Source organism: Sciurus vulgaris (genome assembly GCF_902686455.1).
Source record: "Sciurus vulgaris genome assembly, chromosome: 19".
NCBI lineage: Eukaryota > Metazoa > Chordata > Mammalia > Rodentia > Sciuridae > Sciurus > Sciurus vulgaris.
Window position 1 is genome coordinate 19029689 of NC_136480.1, and position 25375 is coordinate 19055063.

Consider the following 25375-nt stretch of genomic DNA (forward strand, 5'->3'; position numbering starts at 1 on the left):
CATTTCTATGAGCTATTAAGATTGGAAGAATGGTTGGGAAGAATAGAAGTCCATTGGATTAGGAAAAGGAGAATGAAGGGAAGAGAAGGGGGATGGGAACAGGAAGGGCAGCAGAATGAATGGCACGTAGCTTTCCTTTGTCCTGTGAATACACGACCATTGAAACTCCACATCTTGTACAACCACAAGAATGCGGTCCTAATACGTTATATTCTATGTGTGTCTAATATGTCAAAATATATTCTACTGCCATGTGTATCTGAAAATAATAAATAAAATAATTCAGAAGAACATTGGAAGAATGGGACTGTGAAATTTTGTTAAGTACAGCATTTCCCCTTAAATATTTGATTACATATTGCCTGTGTTTGTGCAATTTCAATGATGAAAATGCTCCTTAGGGTTGTTTTTTTTTCTTTCTTTCTTTTTTTTTTTTTTTTTTGGTAGCAGGGGTGGAGATGGTGGTAAATGGGTACAAATTAACACTTACATGTAAAATATGAATGTGAAGAATATCTCTAGGTATAATTAGAAAATGAGATTGAAATTCTAATAAGTAGGATGCCATGTGATCTACCAAATTAATTTAATTCCTTTTACATGGAAATATTTTAGTTTACTCCAATTACTTCCTATTTCCTATGAGCACCTATTTTCATCTTTCTCCAGCGTGGACCGCAGCGTGTATCCTCATACCATTTTAACATTCTCTTTGTGAGAAAATAGTTACAAGTTTTAAAACCTGCATTCCGCCTGGACCCTAAACCCCAAATCCCTAGCTTGACTTGATCACTTTGGAAATTTTCTCAGAAGATCTTCTACCACCAGACGTTAACATTTCAAAGCTGTGAATTATATGCTAGTTTTTAACATTCCAAAGCCATAAATTATATGCTAGTTTTCAGTCTCATTTTCTGATCTCATTATCTTCTTTAGTGCCTGTGGATTTCTTTTTATCTAGATCGATTATGTCCCACCTTTCCACACAGCCCATGTATTTTCTGCGTGTTTAATACTGGAAACTTAAGCCATGCTTTTACTTTTTATGTAATTTTGAATAGTAGGCTTGTTTAAACAATGAAATCTAGGGGCTGGGGAGATAGCTGGGTTGGTAGAGTGCTTGCCTTGCAAGCACAAGGCCCTGGGTTCAATCCCCAGCACCACAAAAAAAAAAAAAAAAAAAACAGAAAAAAAGAAAAACCTGAAAATTCATTCTTTCATGCAGTAGTTTTTATATTATAAATAAAATAAAATATAAAGCCATAAGGGAACTTCTTAAATGATAAAAGTATAATGAAATAAATAGGAACAAAATATTTGACTCTTGAACACTGTTTAAAACACTGTGTATCATTGAATGATTTGCACGGATATCGACGTTAGGGGCTATACTGTGGGACAGTCACATTGGCTTTATTGTGTCTGATTCAGCTTGTTTCCCAATAATACTTAGCTCATCATAGCTCACTAGTTAATGCTAGTTCACTTTGTGATTCTCAGAGAGCTGTGTGGATCAGAATTGCTTTCAGAACTGTTTTAAAGAGGTTCATTCTCAAGCCTCAGATTTTGCATGGGGAAACCAAATACAGGTGAATGCGGAACACTGTTCCTAGTAGTAATGCGCTCTTTTAATCGTCTGTTTAATCTTCTTATAAGTTTGCAAGCTGCTACCAGGTTAATTATCCTAAATTACTTCTTGAAGTCCATCGTTATTCCAAAACCTTGGTGGCTCCTCCTCTCTACAGGATGATATTAAAAAACTTTCAGTGTGTCATTGAGCCCCTCTTCATTCCTCAATACCCCGTAACATGACATTTTCAACATTGCCTTTCAGAATGCTATGAACAAGCTGTCAAAAAAGCCAATTTGCTTTCCTGTTCTTCCTGAACTCTGTTTTATGGAGTTTAGAAAAAAAAAATACTTGCCTCTATAGTGAAACATTCCATGCATACAAAAGAATATATGTTACATCTGCATAATTTGTAAAGAATAATAAAGTAGATACTCATGAACCCACTATATAACTTAAGAAATTGGACATTTTCAGTGGCTTTGAAGTTCATCTATTATGCAGTAGATTCTTATGTTCTTTCCTGTTCCTGTCACCTATCCTACAAGTTATCACTGTTTCAATTTTATTTTAATCATTTTATTTTTGCTTCAGTTTTACTATGTATTCATGTAATTCTCTAAATACCTGATAAGTTTTTTATTGGGGGGGATTTTTTGTAAATGACTTTCTATTCTGCACTTTTGCAGTTTAATGTATATTTGAGAATTTATTGTGTGGATGTGTAAAGTGTTTGTCGTTAATTCTGTCTGCTCTGCAGTAACCCACTCATTGGGTCCATCACAGCTCATGTGGCCACTGTGTTGTTGAAGGGCATCAGTTTGTTTTATGTTTTTGCTCTGACCTTTAATCTGCTGTGATTATTTCTGTATGTGTTGAATGGAGTCCATATCCTAGAGTTTCTCTGGGGTATGTATCTAGGAGAGCAACTACTTTACCCTCCATGTCGTAAACTGACAGCACATTGCTGTCCCAGGTAGTCATATTGACATGGGCTCCTGCAGTTAGGATATGACAGCTCTTTCTGATTCACTGGCTCACCAACACCTGGTATTCTCTAACTTTTTGATTTCTGCCAGTAGTTTTATTTAGATTGTGAGGTTTTCCATAACGTTGGATATTCTTTGTGGTTTTCCATTTTTTTTTTTCTGCAGTGGGTTCATATTACTTATTAAATTGAAACCAAAAGCTTAAAATATTTCAAAGGAAAAAAGAGTCTGCCTAACAGTCGTATACCATAATTGCAAACATATATGAAATATACTACCATGGTGGATCTGTGCATATAAAATAGAATGAATGGTTGCTTCATTAACCCTAATTAACTAAATGGAACATTTGGCTTCCTCATTTATTCTCTGCATACTTTGACTTAAGGATACATTATGGAATTTCGATACAGAGAAGCAGTCTTTGATCAGTAGGAGTCAGTTTAGAAAAGGAAGGAGTATTGGGGATCTTCTGCCAGTGTGTCACATAATTAGCCATGTACAAATTGCTTTATCTTTCAAATTGGCATTCCTTACCTGACAGTTGGCAGTGCAACTTGTGTGAAGATTAATTGATAGAATCCACACAAAGCGCATTCAGGAAAGCCCTGTGGAAAATACTCAGCAAACTTTAGCAACATTGCTTAGGTGTCCATCAACTGCTTGGAGAAGCAGTATATATGTAGAGAGAATAACAGTGCAGAAAATATGTTCTGAGTACCTGACTCAGACCAGCGCAGCATTTATAAACATGTCAGTGTTTATAGCCACACATGTGTTGAGGGTAGAAATATTAAGCACCATGCAAAAGAAGTCCCCTGAACTTGAGGATCTAAAACTGTTCCTTATTGTGTATTCACACCTCTCTGCATTCTTCCACTATATTTATTAATAGACAGATGCTGGGGAATCCATGAAGGAAATCTTAGAAAAATGTATACACACAAATAGAAATGAGAGAGGAATTGCATGCTGAAAGGTCTGGCTTTCTGTTTCAGGTATGTACTTCCTGCAACATGGGTGGCTGTCAGCCCTGGGAGAAGGTGGTATTTCGCTAACTATGCATTTTCCTGGTTCTTAGAAAATTGTTCCCTGGAGTAGTAACCTTGTAGAAGCCAAACTTCCATAATAGAATGTGCTGCCTGACAGGTCATGCAGGTCTGAATTTTATGTGTGTGCTTCTGGAAGACTCTGCCAGGTCATTCTTAGCTCTTCATTGCAAATGGAGCCACTCTCTGAACAAACACAGTGTGGAAATGGGACATAATGCCTTTGCATTTTGATTGCATTAAGATATTTTTCATAGTAGCTACACCTTCTTCATCTTCAGCCTTGGTTCTTTTCTCACTTTCTCCATCCCCTCCTTAGAGTCTTAAAGGAGGACAGCTCATTTCAGGGAGCTCAAATGTACATGCAGGTAGAAATGACAAGTGATGCTTAGCAAAATAGCAGCACCAGAGTTCTTTGATGCACTCACGTGGGTACTGATATTGTATTAAGTACTTAATTTTCTTCTCATCTTGGGGGAGCTGTTGTTTTAATCTTTTGCAGGGGGCAGTGGATGCTCCAGAAGTTGGGAATTAACTGCTGCAGTTTTAAGAGTCACTGCATTGAACTCCAGGCCACTGGTTGTTAGCTGGGTGTTGATGGGCAAAATACTTTAAGTCTTAGCTTCCTTCTTTACAAATGGGAATGATCATATTACCTCCTTAATCAGGATTTGGGAGGATTAAATGATTGCAGTGCTGCGCACAGTATCATCAACAAATGGCAGAAATGACTGTCAGCACTTGCCTTTGAATACTTTAAGAGACATTTCTTAGCATCAATATTCAGTCTTCAATACTTTTATTAAAGCAAGTCATTAAATTTCAATGTAGCAGTCTTGACCCCAAAGTCACATTAAATAGTTCCATCTCATGGTTGCCATCCATTCTGAGTTAGATGTGCTTATATTTATGTTCAGCTCCTCTGTGGGAGATGGTGAGTGGAGAAAAACATCTTAGCACACGTTGAAATTAACAGAGACTCTCTTTTTTAAAATATTAGGAAAGACCTCTTATATTCTACTGTATAAGGCACAAAATCAAATTAACTGTCTTTGATGAACAGTGGGTGATATTGAAGTCAGTTTTTTTTTTTTTTTTGAAGTCAGTTTTGAAGGAGTGTGTTCCTGCCAGTCAGGACGGGCCACAGCTGTGCGTCATCAGTTCAACCATCCCATGTACACTAGGGCTAAATATCATCCTAGAAAGTGGTGAAGACAGGGCTTGGGTTCTGGCTGCAAGTCTTCAGCAGTTCCTGGCCTTTGTTCTTAGTCCCTATAGAAACAGCAGCTTTGTGTTTGATTTCTTACCTCCATTTCTGCCTGAGGGAAGAAAACCACCCAAATGTCCACACACCCCACATGTCCTTTATATCATCAAATCTGCTGGTGTTCAAAGTGCCCCAGTGATAATAAACGTCTGCTCAAATACCTATGCTCCAATAAAATGGAGCCTCTCCGAAATGGACAGGAAGACTTATTTACATTAACCAGAATCCCTCTTTTTGTTGTTCCTGGAAAGTATGTCTCAAAGCACCCGCTTTGCTAAGTAAAATAATAGAGCCCTGACCCTGCAAATAATTGGGCTCAGGAGAAATACATGAGGAATGAATCTTAGTGGATGCTCAGCTTTCCTGGCTTTCTTCATTTGTGATAAAACCTTAAATCACTCTGCCTTCAAACAGTAAGATCAGTAGATTATATAACCACAATAAGAAGCAATCTTTTGCACTCACCAAAGTGCTCCTCAGTGACTAATTAATCTTCCCAAAGACTTCCAACTAAGGATCACCCCTGTTGATATAACAAGTCTTCCTGTAGAGGGGTATTCGGGGTTTCTGTCCCAGCTCACCGGGTCAGGGGGCTTCCGTATTTTTATGACTTAACGTAGATTTTTTTTTTTTTCTTGTGTGGTAAATTCTCATTCTGTTTGCCCAGATGTCCAGTCCTATTCCTCAGGGTCTTGGCAGGGATGATTGATTGTGAAACAAGCGATCATGAATGGAACCGAGAAGGATGTGCCATGGGTTGCTCATCTACTCAGGTTGTCTCCATATCTGTGTCTCTTCCCCTACAGTTTCCTTCCCTGCTTCTGTGTCTTGGAATTTCTTATAAGCCTGTTTGCTCCTAAGCTCCAAGTAACCGATTTTCTATCTTTGGGTTTTGCACTCGCCTGTGGATCTCCATCCCTGGGAAATACCTTTTTATTCTTGAAGAAAATTCTTCCTATTTGTTAATGTTTCCACTGAGGTTTCTGTTGTCTTTTCTCAATGTTTTCAGTGCTTTTTTTTTTTTTCTTTTCTTTTCTTTTCTTGAAAATGGCGTGTGCTTCTGGAAGCAGCTCATTTGGGGGAACATCTTGAACTTTCTTTCCCTCTTGTGTCAACCTTCCCTGAGGCAAGGAGTCATGGAAATAGCAAAAGGGGAAGATTCAGAAAAAAGAAACCCAGGTTAATAATGGTCCCCTCCACAGAGGTGAAGATACCTTTCAGTCTTGTCAGTGACAGCTAGGACTGGACTCAGGTGCTCATTATGTCTGAGCCCGTGGTTACTGAATGTGTTGATAATTCTGCAGCAGAATAACTTTGGAAAGTTTTGTTTTTTGTTTTTTTAAACAAATTCTGGGCCTGGTGCCTAGAAATTATGATTCAGTGGACTGAGGGATCTGTAGTTTTGCAGAACTTCCCCAAATGGTCTGACATGGAGCCAAGTGTGGCAACTACTGGCTGGAATCTGATGTTCATTAATCCAGCACATATTGTTGAGTGTCTTGCTCCGGCCTGGGCACTGTGATTGGCTTTGGGAAGTCTAGTGGGGAGCACAGGGAAATGGCTAGGCAAGAAGTGAGCATGGCAGAACTTCTTCTATGAGTCTCTAGGTAGGGCTTTTGTTGTTGTTCTCATTGTTTCCCCTGCAAGAGGCTCTCTCTACTCAGAGGCCTCAAATTCATGGCTTAGAGGCCCTATTTTGTTAACAGGCAGGTATTCCTAGACCAGCCTGGTGGTTTTTCTTTTTCTTAAGTTTCTAACTTATGAGGATAATAAGATGACAGGTTTCTTCTATTGTCTAGAACAACAGAAACAGGCTAAAACACACAAAAATAAAACAGTAAAGCTGCTGCCCCTTTTTCCTGGGGAGCATACTTGGCAGCTCACTGCTGTCCCTGCCAGGCACTCTTCTCTAAAGGGCCTGCCTGGTTCTTTAATACCCTCACATTCTGAGCCCATTGGGAAAAATTGAAATATGTATTTGCGAAACTTCCAGTTGTTTGTGTATTATTCTGAGATGTGAAGGCTCAGAGAAAGGGACTTGTTCTGGTTCTTCAAAGCAAAATATGGATTCACATGTCCACATAGTGCTGCGTTATCGGAGAATCCAGAGAAGCAGGAAGCATGGAGTGTCCGTGTTCCGAACCCATCGGGCCTCACAAGGCCCATTCCCCAAAACGTGTCCTTCCTTAGCAAGTTCATCCATGCAGAGTGCTAGACACTGAAGAGACGGCATCAGTATTCACAGTTGAACCTTTGCCTCCAAATCTGCATATGACTTTTGTATAAATTGAGATCCATTCTCCCCCTCAGTCTTAGGATGTGGGGACATGGAACTGCATTGATTACCGTCACCTGAGCTGAATGTGTAATTATGCTTCCAAGTCTGTCATAAGGCCCTCAGACTTTTCTTGCCAGTAGCCACATGCTTTCTTAATATTTTAGAATTGGCACCCACAGAAACATTAATGTGTCTGGCACAGTACGGTCAAGAGATTTGAGGTAGATCTTGAACCCATTCACTAATTGAGCACAGTCTTGGAGACCCTCTGAATTTTTTTTTTTTTAGAGTTTTGGTTCGTGCATCAAACACACTCATGGTTGAAAGAGAACTATTTCTTTGAATGAAGTGTAATAAAATGGAATTTTCTAAATAGCAGAGATTTCCTTCTCTGAAAAGTGGGGGCATGTATTCACTTTCTCACTGCCATGTTTCCCTCAAAAAAAAAGGTAAAGCCAAATGATAAAACAAAGAGATTGCATTTCTGGTACAGAATGTTGCTTATTTCTTCAACTTTGTTAGAGTGATTAATTGTGCTCTTCCTAGTTTTAGTTGGGAGAATGCCTTTGGATTGGAGGTTTCAATGTGGACTATGTCTGAGTTGCAGAAATATCTTGTTTTGGGGGTTTTCTAGTTGTTTGCCAGAATTTAAAAATGGGGAGAACTCGTAGAAATCTCTGGATATCTAGGGTCTTCTGAGACCACACTGACAGCTCTTGTGGGCAAGATGCAAATTGAGGCTGAGGTACAGGTGAGGCTGTGATGTGTGCATTCTCCCCCTCCTTGAGGTTTCCTACCTGGCATGCTGGGCTCTTGTCCATCCTGCAGTGTTCCGTACAGGCAGACAGTTTGTGCTTCTCCCTCTGTCTTCCCCACTGTGCTTTGTGGGCTTCAACTGAACCATTGCTTATTCTTGTGAAAGCAAATGGCGGCCTATGGCTGTGAGAGGAGTGAGTTCAGGCTCCTCTCTCTCCCTTCAGCTGAAATTGATACTCTGGGTAGCAGTGCAAGCTGCTATCACAGTTTGCCCCAATTTAGATTTACACTTCTGTGTTGATGGAGTGAATGTTGTATACACCTAGATTCAGCCCCTAATAGGTGTGAATTCTAAGCAAATAACTATTCATAGCCATGATTAGCATTTCCAAAAGGTGTCAAAATCACTCCATTCACTGTGATAAAGCAACTTTCAAAAACACAGTTAAGCTGAACAAGTGTTTTTAGAAAAAGATATAAGCAGCTCTTGAACAGTTAATGTCACTTTAAAATGAGTTAGAGACCTGTGTTTGAGTTCCTACTTTAAGGCTTTGATTCATCTCCAGACAAGGTGCCAATTACATTTAATTTCTTGGAAATAAAAGTAATAACTATCACAACTTGAATGCCAAAGAGCTTTCTCAATATATAATCATAGTCTCATAATAAATTGGTGATATGCACATTGACCACTCCCATTTCACAGTGCAATGTGTAGGGCAGAGAGGTTTAAGTAATTTGTTCAGGTTTTTACACACATGCACACACCATGTTTAACCAGACCTTATTCAGTCTTTTGTGCATTTTATAGTGTTGGTGACTACAGTTCATAGGAAGTTAATATTAGTTCAGTACAGTCTGATTCTTCCTATTCTCTTTTATTTCATTGTCCCAAAGTCTAACAAGCAAAGACTACTTCTGGCCTCCTATATGGGACATGAGATATAGTTTGAAAACCCTGACTTAGAAGCTGGATACCTGTAAAATATTTGTTGTGGAATATGTAAGAGAAAAGAGGACAGAGAAGTGTTAAAATGAGGCTGCATTCTGAAGGAGGAGGAGTCTGTCTTGGAATAATACACTAAGCCATGTGTGTTTCTGTTCCATTTTTTTTAACCCTACAATGGAAAGAACTTTCTTTTATAATAGAAAATAATCTTTAAAATTCCATGTTAGAAAATTATATAGCTAAGATTTCTATGTTGCAAATTTCACCTAAAAATTAACACAAATGTATCATAAGATAGTCAGGGTACCTTCCTCATGGCCTAACCTGTGTTCATATTTACAAAGCACTCAAGACTATAGTCCAGCAGTCAGTTAGTACTTAGCAGCTCCATTATTGTTCACCTAGAACCCCTTGTACCTGAATTGTGCTGTGGATACCCAGGAGATTAAGGGAACTAAGATACATTCCTCTCACATTTGACTATTAGTGTTGCCAAATGTGTCTGAGTGCTTTGAGTGTGTTTGCTTAGGCATCCTGAGTAGTTTCAGACTGTGAAAGGCAAGTGGCAAGGTTCTGCTGTTGGGTTTTAGAGTTCTCCTTTAAAAAGGGGGAACTCTGTGAAATCATGCCATGGTTTCTAACATAATTTAACAACGAATATAAAAATACAATTACAGGATACAGGAGATGCTGAGTGCCTGGGCTCAGTTCTGTTATCAGTGTTTCTGTGTCTCCTTTAGGGCCACAAAGACCTCCTTTAGGGTCTTTCCTAAGTCCATAAAGACCCCGGCCTCGCTAGGTCAGGTCTCCTTACCACGCTAGGTGGTTCTGCTCAGGATGCATGACAGGCACACTCCACAGCTGGTCCCCTGTGTGTATCTGACTCCCAGGAGATGTCATGTGTTCTGAGCCCATAGCATCTCTGAGAATCCCTTTCTTCCACAAATTGCAATTCTCCATTCTGCTGCTTCTGGCTTTTACTGGTAGTGTGCTCTGAGATCAGTGCATCCCCCAAATACAGTTTCCTGTGGTCCCCTTTAAGAGTCATCACATTGCACAGAGTCCCTTCCTCCCCTTGAGAAAGAGTCCCCTCCAAAGATGTCCTTCCCTCAGGTGGTTTACTCATGCCCCCACACCTCTGATGGAAGCAGGCCTCAGTTGCTGCCATTAGGGTTTGGATATGAGGTGTCCCTTGAAAAGCTAATGTGTCAGAAACATGATATCTAGAGGTGAAGTGATTAGATTGTGAAATGACAACCTTATGAATGGATTAATCTATTTGATGGATTAATAATTGAATTACTGGGTAGTCACTATATGCAGGTGGGGAGGAACTGGAGGGAGTAGGTCACTGGAAATGTGCACTGGAAATGCCTGTCATGTTTAGGTGATTCCAGGAAACTGCCTCAATCATTTGGTTACCCAAACCTGTACTCCATCCCGGAATATTTCATTAAAATGAAGTGCAGTTATGTTTAAGGTTCAGTGTACTTTCTGAGAGTTTCAATGCCCTGAGATCAAAGATTTACTTGAAAACATTTTGACTCTGTGTCTGCACTGGGCATGTTGTAGACCCTCAGTGAACCTGGGTTTTCTCCCCATGCCCACAGTAGCAGGGTCAGAGCAGAGTGGCCTGCCTTCATGCGCAGTGAGAGTCCCTATGGCAGCTGCTTTTTCCCATCTGAAAAGTCCTCTTGAGCATTTTTCAACCCCTTTACATTTTTCTCCTTGATGCTTACAATGCATTGTTTATAGATTTTTGACTTATGATCATATTAGAAATGAAGTGCTTTTTTTCTTTTGAAAAAGTGTTTCACTTTGTATTTTCTACCAGCATGAGCACTAATTTCACATTATGTAAATGACTTGGCTGCTTGATTTTAAAGCATATGCATAATTATAATGCACCGCCCTTGTGTTAGGTGTGAATTTAAAAGTATATAGCAACTCTATTTGATACTAAGTCAGAATTTCTCAAAACACCAGCTAAGCCACAATGGTAAGGTGCACTATGGCATATGCAGAATGTGATGCCTTTTGTTTGAAGACAAATGAACAACCACCACAACAAAAAAAACACAAAAACATGTACATTTATAAATGCACCAAATATCTCTGGAAATGTAAAAGAAAAAGTTGGTGAAAGTCATTGTTCCTAGGTGATTTTTACAAATGCTTGTGCAGAAAGACTGGAAGATCATCCCTGGTGGTAACCTCCCAAGAATTTCAGAGAAATGTTTGAATGTGTCTGGTAAACCATTCAAAAGACAAGTAAATAAGTAAATTCTTCTAAAAACTGAACAAAATATGTTATGATATGCGAATACAAGGCAAATGAAAAGTTTAGACTATGAGATACTGTAAGGCTTCCCAGTTCTTAAAGTTTTTTTTAAGGAAACAAGGAACCCAGGTAGCTTAACTAGAGACTATGCAAACAAAATATCAGTGCTTCTGTTTGCATGAAATTCCCTATGGAATTTCATGGTTTGCCCCCTCCCCCACTCAATTCCCCTTACTTCACTGGGGCTTCTGCATATGAGAGAACATGCAGCCTTTGACTTTTTGGGTTTGGTTTATTTCACTTAGCATGCTCTCCAGTTCCATCCATTTACCAGCAAATTCCATGTCATTGTTTTCATCAGCTTTTTCGCTGCTGTTAATAAAAGACCTGACAAGAACAATTTTAGAGGAGAAAAAGTTTATTTGGGGGTTCACAGTTTCAGAAGTCACAGTGCATAGACAGCACATCCATTCCTTTGGGCTCGAGCTGAGGCAGAACATCATGGTGGAGGAGTGTGGCGGAAGGGAGCTGTTCATATGAAGATCAGGAAGCAGAGACTCTATTCACCAGATTCAAAATATATACTCCAGAGCCACACTCCCAATGCCCACCTCCTCCAGCCACACCCCACCTGCCTTTAGTTACAACTCAATTAATTCCATCCGGGGATTAATTTACTGATTGGGTTAAGGTTTTTATAACTCAACCACTTTACCTCTGAATGTTCTTGCATTGTCTCACACATGAGCTTTTGGGGGGACACATCACATTCAAACCATAACAGTCATTTTTCTATGACAGTAAAATTATATTGCATATATATGTATATATCACATTTTCATAATCCATTCATCTGTTGATTAGCGTCAGGGCTGGTCCTATAAGAGAGCTCACTGGAATAGAGGAAGGAGTTTGAGGGGAATGGAAGAAGGGCAGGAAAAGGGAAAAACGGTATCATGAAACTGACCAAACTATCCTATGTACATACATAAATTTGCCATGGTGAATTTTACCTAATACACTAATTTAAAAAATACTATAAGTATATAAGAGAAAGATCAGTAGAGGAAGGGAAGGAATGGGGAACTGAATTGGAGCAAATTATATTCAGTGCCTATATAATTATGTCAAAATGCGTCCCACTATTATGTATGACTATAACGCATTAATAAAATTATTAAAATAGATGAAAAATAAAAGTAAAAAACATTTCAGTACCTCAGTGATTGAAAAAAATTCAATCTGAAATATAGATTAGTTTTATATTATTAATATATTTCAAGTTCGTTACTGTTCAGAATAATTAATATATGCACATTATAGAAAAAACTAAAAAGAAAGTATACTGAGAAGTTTGATTTTTTTGTTGTTGTTATGTGTTTATTTTGGTACCAGGGATTGAATTCAGAGTTACTGGACCGCTGAGCCACATCCACATCCCTATTTTGTACTTTCTTATTTAGAGACAGTGTCTCACTGAGTTGCTTTACACCTTGCTTTTGCTGAGACTGGCTTTGAACTTGCCATCCTCCTGCCTCAGTCTCCCAAGCTGGTGGGGTCACAGGTGTGTGCCACCACACCTGGATCTGGGAAATATTTTTAATTTTTATTCTTTGTTCCTAAGTGCAGAGTTTTCCTAGGGACACTTTGAGCAATTGTTCTATTATACTTACCGAGTTCTTCTGTGTACTTATAAATGTATATGTGTATTTTTTAAAATTTCCAAACAAAAGTTATTATGTTTTGTACATGCTACAGTGCATCTTATATTGTGGCTTAGTAGGTATTCGAGAAATTTAGAGTAAATCTGAAATAGAATTGTTATAAACGTTTAAATTCACACATAGCACAGAGATGGTACATTATAATGACGGATGTGCTTAAAATCAAGCAGCGAAGTCATTTGCATAAATATCCAGGCCCTTTCCTATGCAGAAGATACTGAAATTTAACCTATTATCACTTTTGTGAGTAGTTCTAATGGCCAGTTATATAATTGTCAGGCTGTCAAAATGTAAACAATATCAGGTATGATCCCACTGCTTGGACTTTCTGTTTCATATGGACTTTCTGTTTCATATCTATTATGTGAAAGAAAAATTCTGAAAGTAGAGGCTGCCATCTTTGTCTCTCTCATACAAGTCTGTTAGCCCTTCTGTTTCTTCATGAGAAAAGTGAAGGTGGCCATGGAGTGCGATTCGTGTATTGTGTGGATAAAGTGGGTCAGGGTATGAAAATCTCTTGGAACAGTGTCTTGCACCAAAGCACTCTGTAAAAATCAGCGATTATTATACTGTTATTCCATTTTCTTCCAGGCATTGCTGAAACTATGTCTGTAGAAAAGCATTTTTATCATAGTATGTTATTAAGCTATTTTAAAATTCTAAATAAGCATATGTTAGCAAGGAATGGTGTTATGCAGACTTGGGAGGGGTATCTTCTTCCTCATTACCATGTCATAAGGTCTAGAATAATTCCTCATTGGATAAGAGAGAAGGAAAAACCCAGGCAACATTTGTAATGATGAAAGTTTGTGTTTGTTCATTCTGTTCCCTGTTTGATTAGGAGTGTACATTATAGTATTTGCTCAACAGTTAGTTTTCCTTTCATCATCAAACGTGGCAAGACCAAAAGTCTACTTCCCTTATTTGCTTCAAGGTTCTTTTCAAGGGAAATGTGACATTAAAAAAAAAAAAAAATCCAAAATTCTTATTCTGCCAAGGTAGCCAAACCTTGGAGTGTCTTCCTTTTTCCGGGGTAAAGATTCAGTTTGAGAATCCTGCTTGTTCATTGGAACATGGGCTGGCTCTAAAACAAGTTGTGTCCTAAAACATGTTTGGAGGGTCACATTTGCCTGTTAAGTAGAAGTGGAGAGATCTTTGTCAAGTACTGTCCCCTGGGGATGACTGAGGTTGTTGGAAGCAGAGCTGGGAAACTGAAACAAGCCCTCTGTTCAGGTGCTGAAAAAGTGTTGACCTTCTGTCTGATACTTGGAAGCAGAGCTGCTGTGGCATGATCTGGTACCTGTGTCTTCTCCCTTCAGCTTGCATCTGGATGAAGCTAGTGGAACCAGTTGAAACACAGGTTTGTAATTCTTTGTGTCAGTCTTGATACAAAAGAAGATACCGAAATTTAACCTATTATCACTTTTGAGAGTAGTTCTAACGTTGGTCTTGTCAGAGAAGATCTTGTATGTCAAAGAGGCCCTGAGGCCAACACATGGTGTCCAACATGCTCTGACCATATTTTATGTAGTGGACCTACCTACTACCAGGTGCACACAGGGAGGCCTCTGCTTGTTCTTGCTTCTGCTTGCATGCAGTAATGGTCAAAAGACCAACAGCAGAAAGTACCAGGATGTTTGAAATGACAAGCCTCACCAGATGAAAACCAAGTTCCTAATTTCAGCCTCTTTGTCAAGGCTTTCAACAGTAGCCTTTTCAGAACACTGGTATTTGAACAGAATTCACTCTTTAAAATTTTGCATAATTTAGCTTTATTTCAACTTTCATAAAGTTTCTGTTAATTTCTGCATGAAAAAAGAAGAAATAATTTTGTGAATATACACACATACACATATGTTTACATGCTCTTATGGTTTAGATATGAGGTATCCCCCAAAAGCTCATGTGTGAGACAATGCAAGAACATTTAGAGGGGAAATCATTGGGTTATGAGAGTTTAAGCATTATCAGTGCATTAATTCACTTATAGGGATTAACCAGGTGGTAACTGTAGACAGGTGGGTGTGGCTGGCGGAGCTGGGTCAGTGAGGGCCTACTCTTGCGTTTATAATTCTCCACGTTGAAGGACACGCAAGCTCTCTCTCTCTTCGTGCTTCCTGGTCCTGAGCTGCTTTCCTCTAGCACATTCTTCTGCTATGATGTTCTGCTTCACCTCAGGCCCAGAGCAATGTAGCCAGCTGTCTGTGGAAAGAGAGCTTGGAAACAGTGAGCCCCAAATAAACTGTCCCTTCCTTAAAATTGTTCTCCTCATGTCTTTTGGTCACAGCAGCAAAACGACTGACTAAAACACATGCCCACATATGAACATTTTATATCTATATAAGATAAATATTTTCCAGTGCAGTACTAGAAATCACATACACAAATCAGTTGACCCATGTCTGTCTAGGTACATTTGGTCTAGAGAGGTAGGTGGGCTCATAGATTGGGCTGACGTCAGCAGGGATCTTAACCACGAAAGGTTATGAATTACTGCTTTTTACAGGGTGTAATCTAGTTGGTAGAAACCATGGTGAAGCCATGGTCTAAATAACTGTATTGGAAGGTGTGTGTCAGAACTGTCAAAGCATCACAGGAGGGAAGATGCAGGGCTGCAGCTGTGCACAAGAGCATGAGATGACTTCTGGCTGGCACTGGCCTCTGTGCCACAGTGCTACTGTAAACTCAGCACATCAAACTGCACGGGTCATACTCTCCCTTCCCCTACCCTGTGGGACACGTCGGCAGAGGAGTGAAGTTGTCCAGACTCTTGCCTTGGAGCCCGAGTTTATGCAAACTTTGTCCTCTGCCAGGCTGGTTGCAGCGGGAAAGAGGCAGAGTTAGTATGCAGAGCGGATGAATTCCATTTCTGGGAGATGTGCAGATTGGGAAGGGATGGGTGCGTGATTATGACTGTGAATGAAAACAGAGTGGGTGTAGGATGCCTGATTTCCAATCTGGCAGGGTGTTTAGTCCCATCAAGCCAGGAAAGTCATTAGCTGAAAATCATGATGTTACGGTTGCATACCATGGCAGTGAATTAGTAAGTTCTGTGAGACTCACCATGTAACAGCCATAGAAAGCAAATCTTTATCTGCTAATATTTGATTATTTTACTATAATGAAAGTATCAGCTTGTGCGTTTGATGAGAATTAGAAATAGTATATATTCAGAAGTATAATTTGTATCTCAAACATGGAAGTCAGAGGTGACTTTTTGTGGATATGAGAAATGCTGGTCTGCTAAGTGATCTTCTAGACAAAGTTGCTGCTAGAAAGAAAATAGTTATTAGATATTTGTTACTCTGATGGAAATGAAGACAGCTTATTCTTACACCTAAATTTTGTCCACATAAAGAGACTTAACTGTGAACATTTGCCAAGACTACATTCAAAGCTGTCTGTGTGCATTTAAAATAATAAATATGCATCAATATTTCATGATCCAGGGGCTTAGTAGCAATTTTATAAAGTATATGACAAAAACCACAAATGGTCTCTTCCTTCTTTTAGAGCAACCAGGAAAACTATTTAGAGCAGTTTTGTTTTGAATCCAAGGTCTAGCATTTTTTAGCTCAGCTGACATTAAGAATTACAGTTGTCAATATGTACTAAATTTGGGGGCTATAAAAAGACTGCCATGAAAAACGTGTTGTGAATATATTACGCTTTAGCCCTCAAATGCAAATGTCTATTAGCAGGGAACATTCTAAAGGGTATATCTATTTTTTTCTTTGGTTTAAAGCATTCCCGTGAATAGTAGAATATTCTGATTGTAGCACATGACATTTTGATTTGTGTTTGTCTTGCTTCAGTGGCTTCCTTTGTATTTATTTTAGCTTTGTTGACTTTAGAAGTGGGAACAGGTTTAACATGTCCCTTTTCTCGGTTACAATACTTGGAATTGCTGAGAAGTCAAGTCATGATCATATTAATTACCTTCATTATTTATGAAGTCAGTGCCCTACATTAACATTGATTAAGAATAAGCAACTCAATTTTAAAGCATAGTCTTCCTGAGTGAGACTTTTTTTATCTTGAAACTTCATATGGTATAAGTGTGTGCCTATGCATGTGCACAAACATGAATATATATGTGTTTACATATTTCTTCTTTTAAATCAGATAATATGTCTACTGTTGTCAAGTTTCTGATTTTCCTGAATTTGTGGGATAGTATAAAATTGGTGTGAAACTTCTGTCCTGCCCTGTGATTTTCGCACTGGCACTTTACAAATGCTTTGTTAATGTTTGAAGAAAGTGTCACCCCACTTGTGTGTATGCTCCAACAGGGCAGGGTCAGCCGTCCTCTGACAGCCCATCACTCCTTCACCTCCTTCCACAGTTATAATCCCAGCATCTAAGAGGTGCTCAATAATTTATTGAGTGACTGTGTTTTGCAAAGACTTTAGAACTTTGTTGAATGCATATTTATACTTTGTTAATGTAACTGGCATGCTTCTCGCCTTGGATGCACCATTGCAAGCTGTTCCTTCCTTTTACTTTCTTACTTACTTTCTCGAAATAATTTTTAAATGGTGTCTGGATCCCATGAGGTAACTTATCTTTTGGTTCCAGTGTCAAAACTTCTCATTCACTGTATGTCCAGACTGCCGATTAAAGTCTCCTAGGTTGACTTATTCTTTGTTTCTAGGAATAAAAACCACAGGCATGAAAGCCTACTATGAACATGAAGTGTGCTAGGGTCCCACCTTCAGAGATTTATGTCTATATTTTTCTTATTCTAAGAGTTTATAACATTTTACTTTCCATTAAATTATGAGAATGATGATAACATATTCTATTTTCTGTGTGATATTGAGCAAAACTTCATTTATTTACTTGATGATGATGGTGGTGGTGGTGGTAATGATGATCATGATGAAAATGATGATAATGATATAAGATCAGTGTTACTCCAGGATTCTTTGATAGAATTGTCCCTTTTTCCCTGAAATCTCTAGCTGTCTATATTCTTTTTTGTGTGTTTCTTTGCTGTCACTAAATTCTTTTCATGTTAGATTTAGTTTGCTAACTGGATATCTATAACCTTTCCAAGGCAGGAAATACCCATTCAGTCCACATTCTTCTCAGCCCTTTCCAGTGATTGAGTCTTACCTATTGTTTCCAGAATTTAATCTGTTTCCATCATTCCTAGTTTCTCGTGGATATTTAACATATCATGTATCTCATCAATGCATCTCATATATTTCTCATGGCTTTTATGTTTAGTTGACTTTGTATTTTATTTCACAATTAAAAGAAAACTTTTGGTTATCTTTTTTCTATCATTCAAGTGCATTTGCCATTTTCCTGATTTCTTTAATTTTTTTTAGTTGTAGATGGATTCAATACTGTTATTTTTATTTATTTTTTTATGGTGTGCTGAGACTTGAACACAGTGCCTCACATGTGCTGGGCAAGTATTCTACCACTGAGCTACAACTCAGACCCAATTTTTCTGATTTCTGAACTACAGCTACCTTATATGCATGACTAGAAGGGAATTGTGGATGACAGTTGCAACTTCAATCTGATCTGGAATGACTTTACTTTTCTTTTAGATCAGTACTAGAAAGTATACTAGTTAAGTATGGACACAGGCTGTATCACTGACTGAGCAGAAATAAAGAAATGAATATCTGAGAGTCTTTGTCCAAGTGGGTAAAAATTACCCACAGGAGATACTTGAGTGATTAATTGATCATATACTTAAATTTTTCAGTAATTTTAGCCATCAGTCACTTGAACTTGATGCTACTGAAGATGGCTTGTTAAAGTTTCATTTTCTTTTTTTTTTAATTTAAAAAAATTTTTTTTAGTTGTAGATGGGCAGAATGCCTTTATTTTATTTGTTTATTTTTATGCAGTGCTAAGAATCGAACTCAGTTTCTTATATATGCTAGGCAGATACTCTGCCACTGAGCTACAACTCCAGCCCCTAAAGTTCCATTTTCATATGCACAGTACAGCAGGTACTCTGTATACCCTCTCATCTCTCCTTGCCTCTATCACCTAATTGCAGATACCTGTTCCAACACTGAGCATAGTCATTGGTTTTGCTAGCATTGGAAACACTTGCTGCCCCTATAAGAGGTTAGAAAGGCTGGGTAATTAACAGTTCTGGGGAGTGTCCCTCAAACAGTGACTAATAGAAGTTAGTGTATAAATACCTTTGCTCCCTTGCCACTTGGCAAGGATACTCTTGGTAAACGCAGGCCTGTGTTCTACATGGATGGGACTTCCAGGACTTCTATAGGGGGAATAAACTGCAGTCATCCACAGTGCAAGATGGCTTCATCTTGCTTCCATTTTCCTTTCTATGTTTCACTTCCCATACCCAGGTTGTCATATCCTTTACCTCCTAAATAAACAGCTTGCATTTTTGCAGTTTTGTGTTAGGGAATCTCAAACCAAAACATCTGCAGTTTGTAGTAATGGCGGTAGTGAGAGACAGTTAAAGGTCCCGTCTTGGAATCAGTTTACAAATTACAGTTCTGATTAGAGAAGTTCTCTGTTGTATTTCACTGCACAAGAAGAACATTAAGGTAGGAGTGACTGATTTAATGCATTGAGTACACAATGCAAGTCACAATATTTTTCCTCTTGATATTATTGGGAACATACTTAACATCTGATTGGCAACCCCACGTGTAAAAAAAAAACAGTTATGGAGACACTGTCTGAAGGAACCTGAGATTTCTTTTTTTTTTTTCTTTTGGCTCAGTGACAGCCAAGCACCCCAGTCAGTAATAGCTGCTGACTCAGAGTGGTACACTTTGCTTGCTTAAGTGGCAGACTTTAATGTCCTTAATTCCCCTGCATGGAACCAGCTGAGTTTCAGCACTTGAGAGCAAACAGTCTGGTTTGGGTGTGTGTATCTGGCTGACTTGGTCATTAACCATGCATCCTGACTAGTTTCAAGGGGCCACTGAAAATGACACAGGCCTTTTCATGTGATTATTTTCTTTTAACCAGGATATTCAAGTTTATGAAAATTCAAGAAAGCAAAACAAAACAAAAAGGTTTCATCTGCAAGTCTTAGATGGAATAATTTCTACCATTAACATTTTAATCTGTTTAATGCAGCATATATAATTGGGAGCTTTCTGCAGTTGTCTCTGAAAAAACTAGTCAAGATGGACATTGATAATGCTGTTAATAATTTGTGAGCCTTATTAGGGATTCAGAAACTCATGAAAAGTCTTGTTTCAAGATATCTGTTCATTTGATTCTTTCAGTTTTACTAAAATGTGTTCATTAGAGAAAATTGGAAAAATTTGAATTTCAGATGAATATTTTATTTGTAGCAATTATTATCAAGCAAAAGTTTTAATATTTAATAGATTAATAGTTAATATTTTAGTATTGGCAAAATTTTCTTTCTATGAAGCTGTTAGCATCTGCCAATCAAGTACATAAAGTACTTTTTAAGTATCTACATTTCAAGCATCCTCTACTTCGTATCAAAAAAGATTTGTTTTATCTGAGGATTTTGAATGCCTATGAATGATGTGGTTTAAAGCAAAGAAGAAAATCCCTGTTTTTGAAGGAGCTGGTTTTTAAAAGTCTAACTTCTTTGTACATATATTTTACAGATTAAAGGATTTACCTGAAGACAAAGCCTTCTATTCATCAGAGACTGGACAAGAGTTACTCTTGCTTTTGGCAATTAAAGATGATGTTGTCATGGAAACAGCTGCTCCTGCTTTCATTCATTGGCTGCCTAGGAGGTAACAATAAGCTCTCTTTCCTGAGTTGGGGTTGCAATTATTCTCCTGTTATATGTCTAAACAATTTTTAAATCTTGAAGTAAAACTTCAGGAAGTGAAGAAAAGAAAAACAAATCTTTTTTCCTCCAGAAATAAAATTCAGAATTCTTTCTCTGTTAATTGGGTTATACTGCCTTTCTCCTTAATTTGTGCCAGCAGTTTTATTCCCATAGCAAATGCAATGGTAGTTGATAACAGGGATCTGTCCAATTCTACTTGGTGTTTTGAATATGACCACTGAAATTTGAGGATTTTAATTTATGGCTGTTATTTTTTATTTTCAAAAGGAACATAAAATGTAAGCTCCACTGTATAAGGGAGAATTACAGTTTTAAAATGTGCTAGTGTTTACATTTCAAATCTTAGAAAAAAATACTATTTCTCTTACAGCACATAATGAAGATATGTAATTTTCTTTTTTAATTTTTGGAAAATTTGGAATTTCAAAGAAAGTACAAGAAAACAAAAAGGATACAAAAGCAACTACTATAATCATATGCATTTCTTTTTCTTCATTTTATTCTGTTGTCTGAAGTGAGTGGGTTATTAAAAAATAAATAGTATATATACACACACACACACACACACACACACACATATATAATGTTTTTAAATTATTTTTTCCCTTTCTGATGTAAAAATTCTCAAACTCCTAAAAAGTTGAAGGAATAGTACAATTAATACCCACTTATAGACCATTTTGATTTAACTATAATCTCTTTTTACTGTACTTAATTTACCTGTATGTATATATGTGTGTTTTGCCTTTTAAACTTAGTCATCCATTTGAAAGTACATTACAGAAAGTATCTCTCAACCTTAAAATAATCAGCACTCATCTCCTAAGACAAATTTTCTATATTAGCATAATTTCTTTATGATACCTAAGGAAACTAACAAAAATTCCCAGCTTGCCAGTTTTCCTGTTCCTTTCTAGGAGGAGGAAATGGGTAAGGAATGAGGCCAAAGGGAATTTTCAGATAAAAGCATGGCATTTCCATACAGGAATATCTCTAGTAGACTTCTGGGCTTGGTCAAAATTCAAACTTTCTTCTAATATTTAAATTATAATATATGGCAAGTTATAATCAATCATCAACTTCAGGTTCAGCCTTACAACTTTAAAAATAAAGACTTTTACAGTTCTTGCTGGTTTTCACTGAGATGCCTCCATTGGATTCCTAAAACAAATAATTCTTTGCTGCTAATGTATTAATGGAAAAAGGAGAAATTATTAACCAATTCTATATTTTCAATTGAGCCTTGTAGAAATAATAATAATACACATACCCAAAACTAAAAAAAAAAAAAAAATTAATTTCTTGAACTCCTTTCTCTCTCTCTCTCTCTCTCTCTTTTTTTTTTTTTTTTTTTTTAACAAAGTTTTGAGTTCGTTTCTGTTTTACCAGAAGGTCTAAAATGACAATATACTGCAGCAATATTATTCTTCACGGTACAACTTTTATTGAAATGTCCCAATAGGCTGCAAAGACATTCTATGAAAGTGGGCTATGCTATGGCAAAAGAGAATGAGACCAGCTTTTCAAATGTTGAAGATTTTTGGTTGTAATTTTATACCACATGCAAATTGTATTGTTTCATCAATTTTGAGAAATGTTTTACAGATTTATAATCAAATTGTTAGAAAAATCATTGTTCGTGATGCTAAAATATAAATTTATCATTAAAGAATTTAAAGGTTAACTTGAATCTCTGGATATGGTGATAAAAATGTTTAAGAGTTTATAAGGGATGATTAAATTTTATCTACAGCAGTATGCAGCGTATCACTTAGGGAAACAGCAGTCTTCGTAATGATATTACAGACACAAATTTGGCCCTTTTGACCAATTTCTTAAAAAGAGTTTTGGTTATGTACTGTGCTTTATGTACTGAATGTTGGTCCTCCTTCTGGAGCACTGTAAAATTTAGAATAAAATCTGCCTTCTGAGTGTGATATTTTATTAACAAATATTGGGTCATTTTATGTCATTGAAAGAAAAATCTTTTCATTGTTTAGGTAATATCCTATAATCTTAGATATTAACAAAAGCAAGTCAAATACATTATGGGAATGCACTCAGCAGTGTTTAGCAAAAGATGTATACTCTATCAGTGTAACCAAATGCAGGATCATGTGTGTTTTCTCAGATTTAAGCTTTTTTTGTCTCCATTATATTGTATATTTTTCATTCCATTTCTTTTGTTGTTTTGCCTTTGAGGTTTCCCTGTAATGAAGAGGCAAATAATAATTCGTGGTCAAGAATTTGTTCCCTGTAATGTACTTGACTGTCTTTTGGCTCAAAAAGGCTAGGTTTACTAAGCAACTTAGAAAGACCCTATCTCAAAATAAATAATAAAATGGTCCAAGGATGTGGCTCAGTGGCTAAACAACCCTGAGTTCAATCCCAGTACCAAAAGCAAAACAAAAAAACAAAATTGCTAAATTTTGTGCTTTCAAGACCAACATTGTGTGTATTAAGCACAGAGTATGTCACTGCTGTTTTAAAAACTGATTCAGAGCCAAATTCTTCTCCATAATAATTGTGAAGATTGCCAATTCTCTATGTAATGCACTTACTTACAATTTGTCATATGTAAAACAATCTAGCTCTCCTTTATAAACCCTTAAACCTTTTTTTACTTAAATAATTATTAAGCATCTGACAGGCACTGTTTTCAGTACAGAAAATGGTCAGTGACCTTTGTCTCTGTGGGATTTTTATTCTGTCATATTGGGGTTGACGGTGACATTGAGCTAGAAGGCCCTGGTGCTGTGGGGGAGCAGAACAGGATGGAAATGTGCAGCCTTGGGGAGTTGGTTACAGTTTTAAATGAGGTCATCAGGGTGGGCTTTATTGCTACAGATTCTGGGCCTATGGGGAAACTGAGGCATTGCGAAAGCCCTATTTCACCCTGGGTTCTTTCAGACATGTCCCACCCAATAATGGGCAGGAGTGTATTAGAAGGGATAATAAAGGGGAAAGGGGAGACTCTCAGGAGAGGGAGCAGAGGGAAAGTGTACCTTCCCCCACCCTCCAGTTTTACTGGGGGTCCCGGGGAAGTGTCCAGAGTCCACCTTCTAACTTTTGACAGATAGCATAGGAGCTTCGTGGACCACCTCCAGGAGGGGGTGGGGTGGTGCTCACAGAAGAAATTGGGTCCTCTTGTTTCTGCTTCAAGTTCCCGTTCCATAATCAGTTACCTGACCTTTGAATAGCCCTGAGCAGCTTTCTTTGTCAGGGTCTTGATGTGGTTGCCAGAGTGGTTGGAGGTTATGGTAGGTTCAGTGATAAGGAAGGGTGCAGGCCACCTGATAGCTTTGACATAATCTTGAAACAAAGGCTTTTCTCAAGGGGATGTAACTGTGACTGGGGAGGTTTTGACACACGAGGGCCCCATCGTGTCGGTGCTGACCTCTCAGATAAGGCTACCTATGACTTTCAGTAACCATTTATTATCCTTTCATGCTCACCCACTCATGACTGACTAGCTACCTAATATTCATTAGATGATGACATTTGAGCAAAGCATTAAAACAAAGATTGACAGGTGAAGAAGTTGACCCTGTGATATCTAGGAAAGGACACCAGGCAGATTCCAAGACCTATGCAAACATTCTAGCGTGTGACACGCTGAACATTCCACAGGGGCCAGAAGGCTGCCATGGTTGAACCAGGATGGGACATGGGATAGAAGTAGGTAGGAGCCAAGAGGAAAGGTGAAATGGGAATGGCAAAAATATGGAAGACTGCGAATCAGTGAATCTGTTTTCAACTCACATTCTGACTTGTCCTAGGAGCCAGAGTGCTTTGAACAGAGAAGTGGTAAGATTTGACCTCTGGGAGGACCTTACTGGCTGCCATGCTGCAGATGGATTGCAGAAGGGCATGTAAGCCAGCAGAGGTACTGGATGGACATCAATGCAAAAATCAGGCAAGGGATGGTGGTGGCAGACTACAGGATGGTGGCAGAGTTGGTGGTCAAATTTGGAAGGTCAGACTGAGCATTTGTGGTGGAGCAGGTGTAGGGTGTGAGAGGAAGGGTGGAGCGGAGGGAGACTGCAAAGCTCTGGGTCAATTTGTGTTTAGTCAGTCACGTCTGTCCACATGTAGGAGTCTACCTAAAAGTGCTTTCCAAAGTGAAGGTCACTACCCAATAGTGGGTAAAAAAAAAAAAAAAAAAAAATCAGTTTAGTAGTTCAAGACCAGTATTTTTTTAATTTGTTTTTTATGTATTATTAATTGTAGATGGACACAGTCATTTAATTTATTTTTTCAAATATGATACCGAGGATCAAACCCAGTGCCTCACACGTGCTAGGCAAGCATCCTACCACTGAGCCACAGTTCCAGTCCAAGACCAGTATATTTTATTGTAAAAGATAAATTAGAATTAAGCAAGGATGAATTAAATTTTATCAGAATCCAGTACTAACTTAGTAGAATAAATACTATCTCTAATGAGCACCTCTGGACATTTGGGCTATAGGAATGAACAAAACAGACAGTATCCCAGACTTCTCGAGCTCATGTTTTAGTGCATGTGCATGGCCTCTTGATGTTACTTGTATTTCTTACTGAGTTGCTGTCAAGAAGGTTTAAGAGCCAGAGACCTAGGTAGAGAGCAGAGTTAGAGAACAGAGAGCTTTCCAGGATCCTGATAAGATGACAGAAAAGGAATTGGCTCTGTCTGAAGCAGACCAAAGTAATGACACCAAAATGAGTAATGATGGCATTA

General features: G+C 38.0%; 1 protein-coding gene across 1 annotated transcript in view; it reads left to right on the forward strand.

The window, feature by feature from the left end:
• The window catches only part of LOC306650327 (contactin-3-like), a 346287-nt gene that overhangs the window by 70756 nt on the left and 250156 nt on the right, over positions 1-25375 (forward strand). The window contains 1 exon segment of the mRNA XM_079122220.1: positions 20462-20596. Within this exon segment, the coding sequence (XP_078978346.1) occupies positions 20542-20596 (55 nt within the window). The 5' untranslated portion in view covers positions 20462-20541.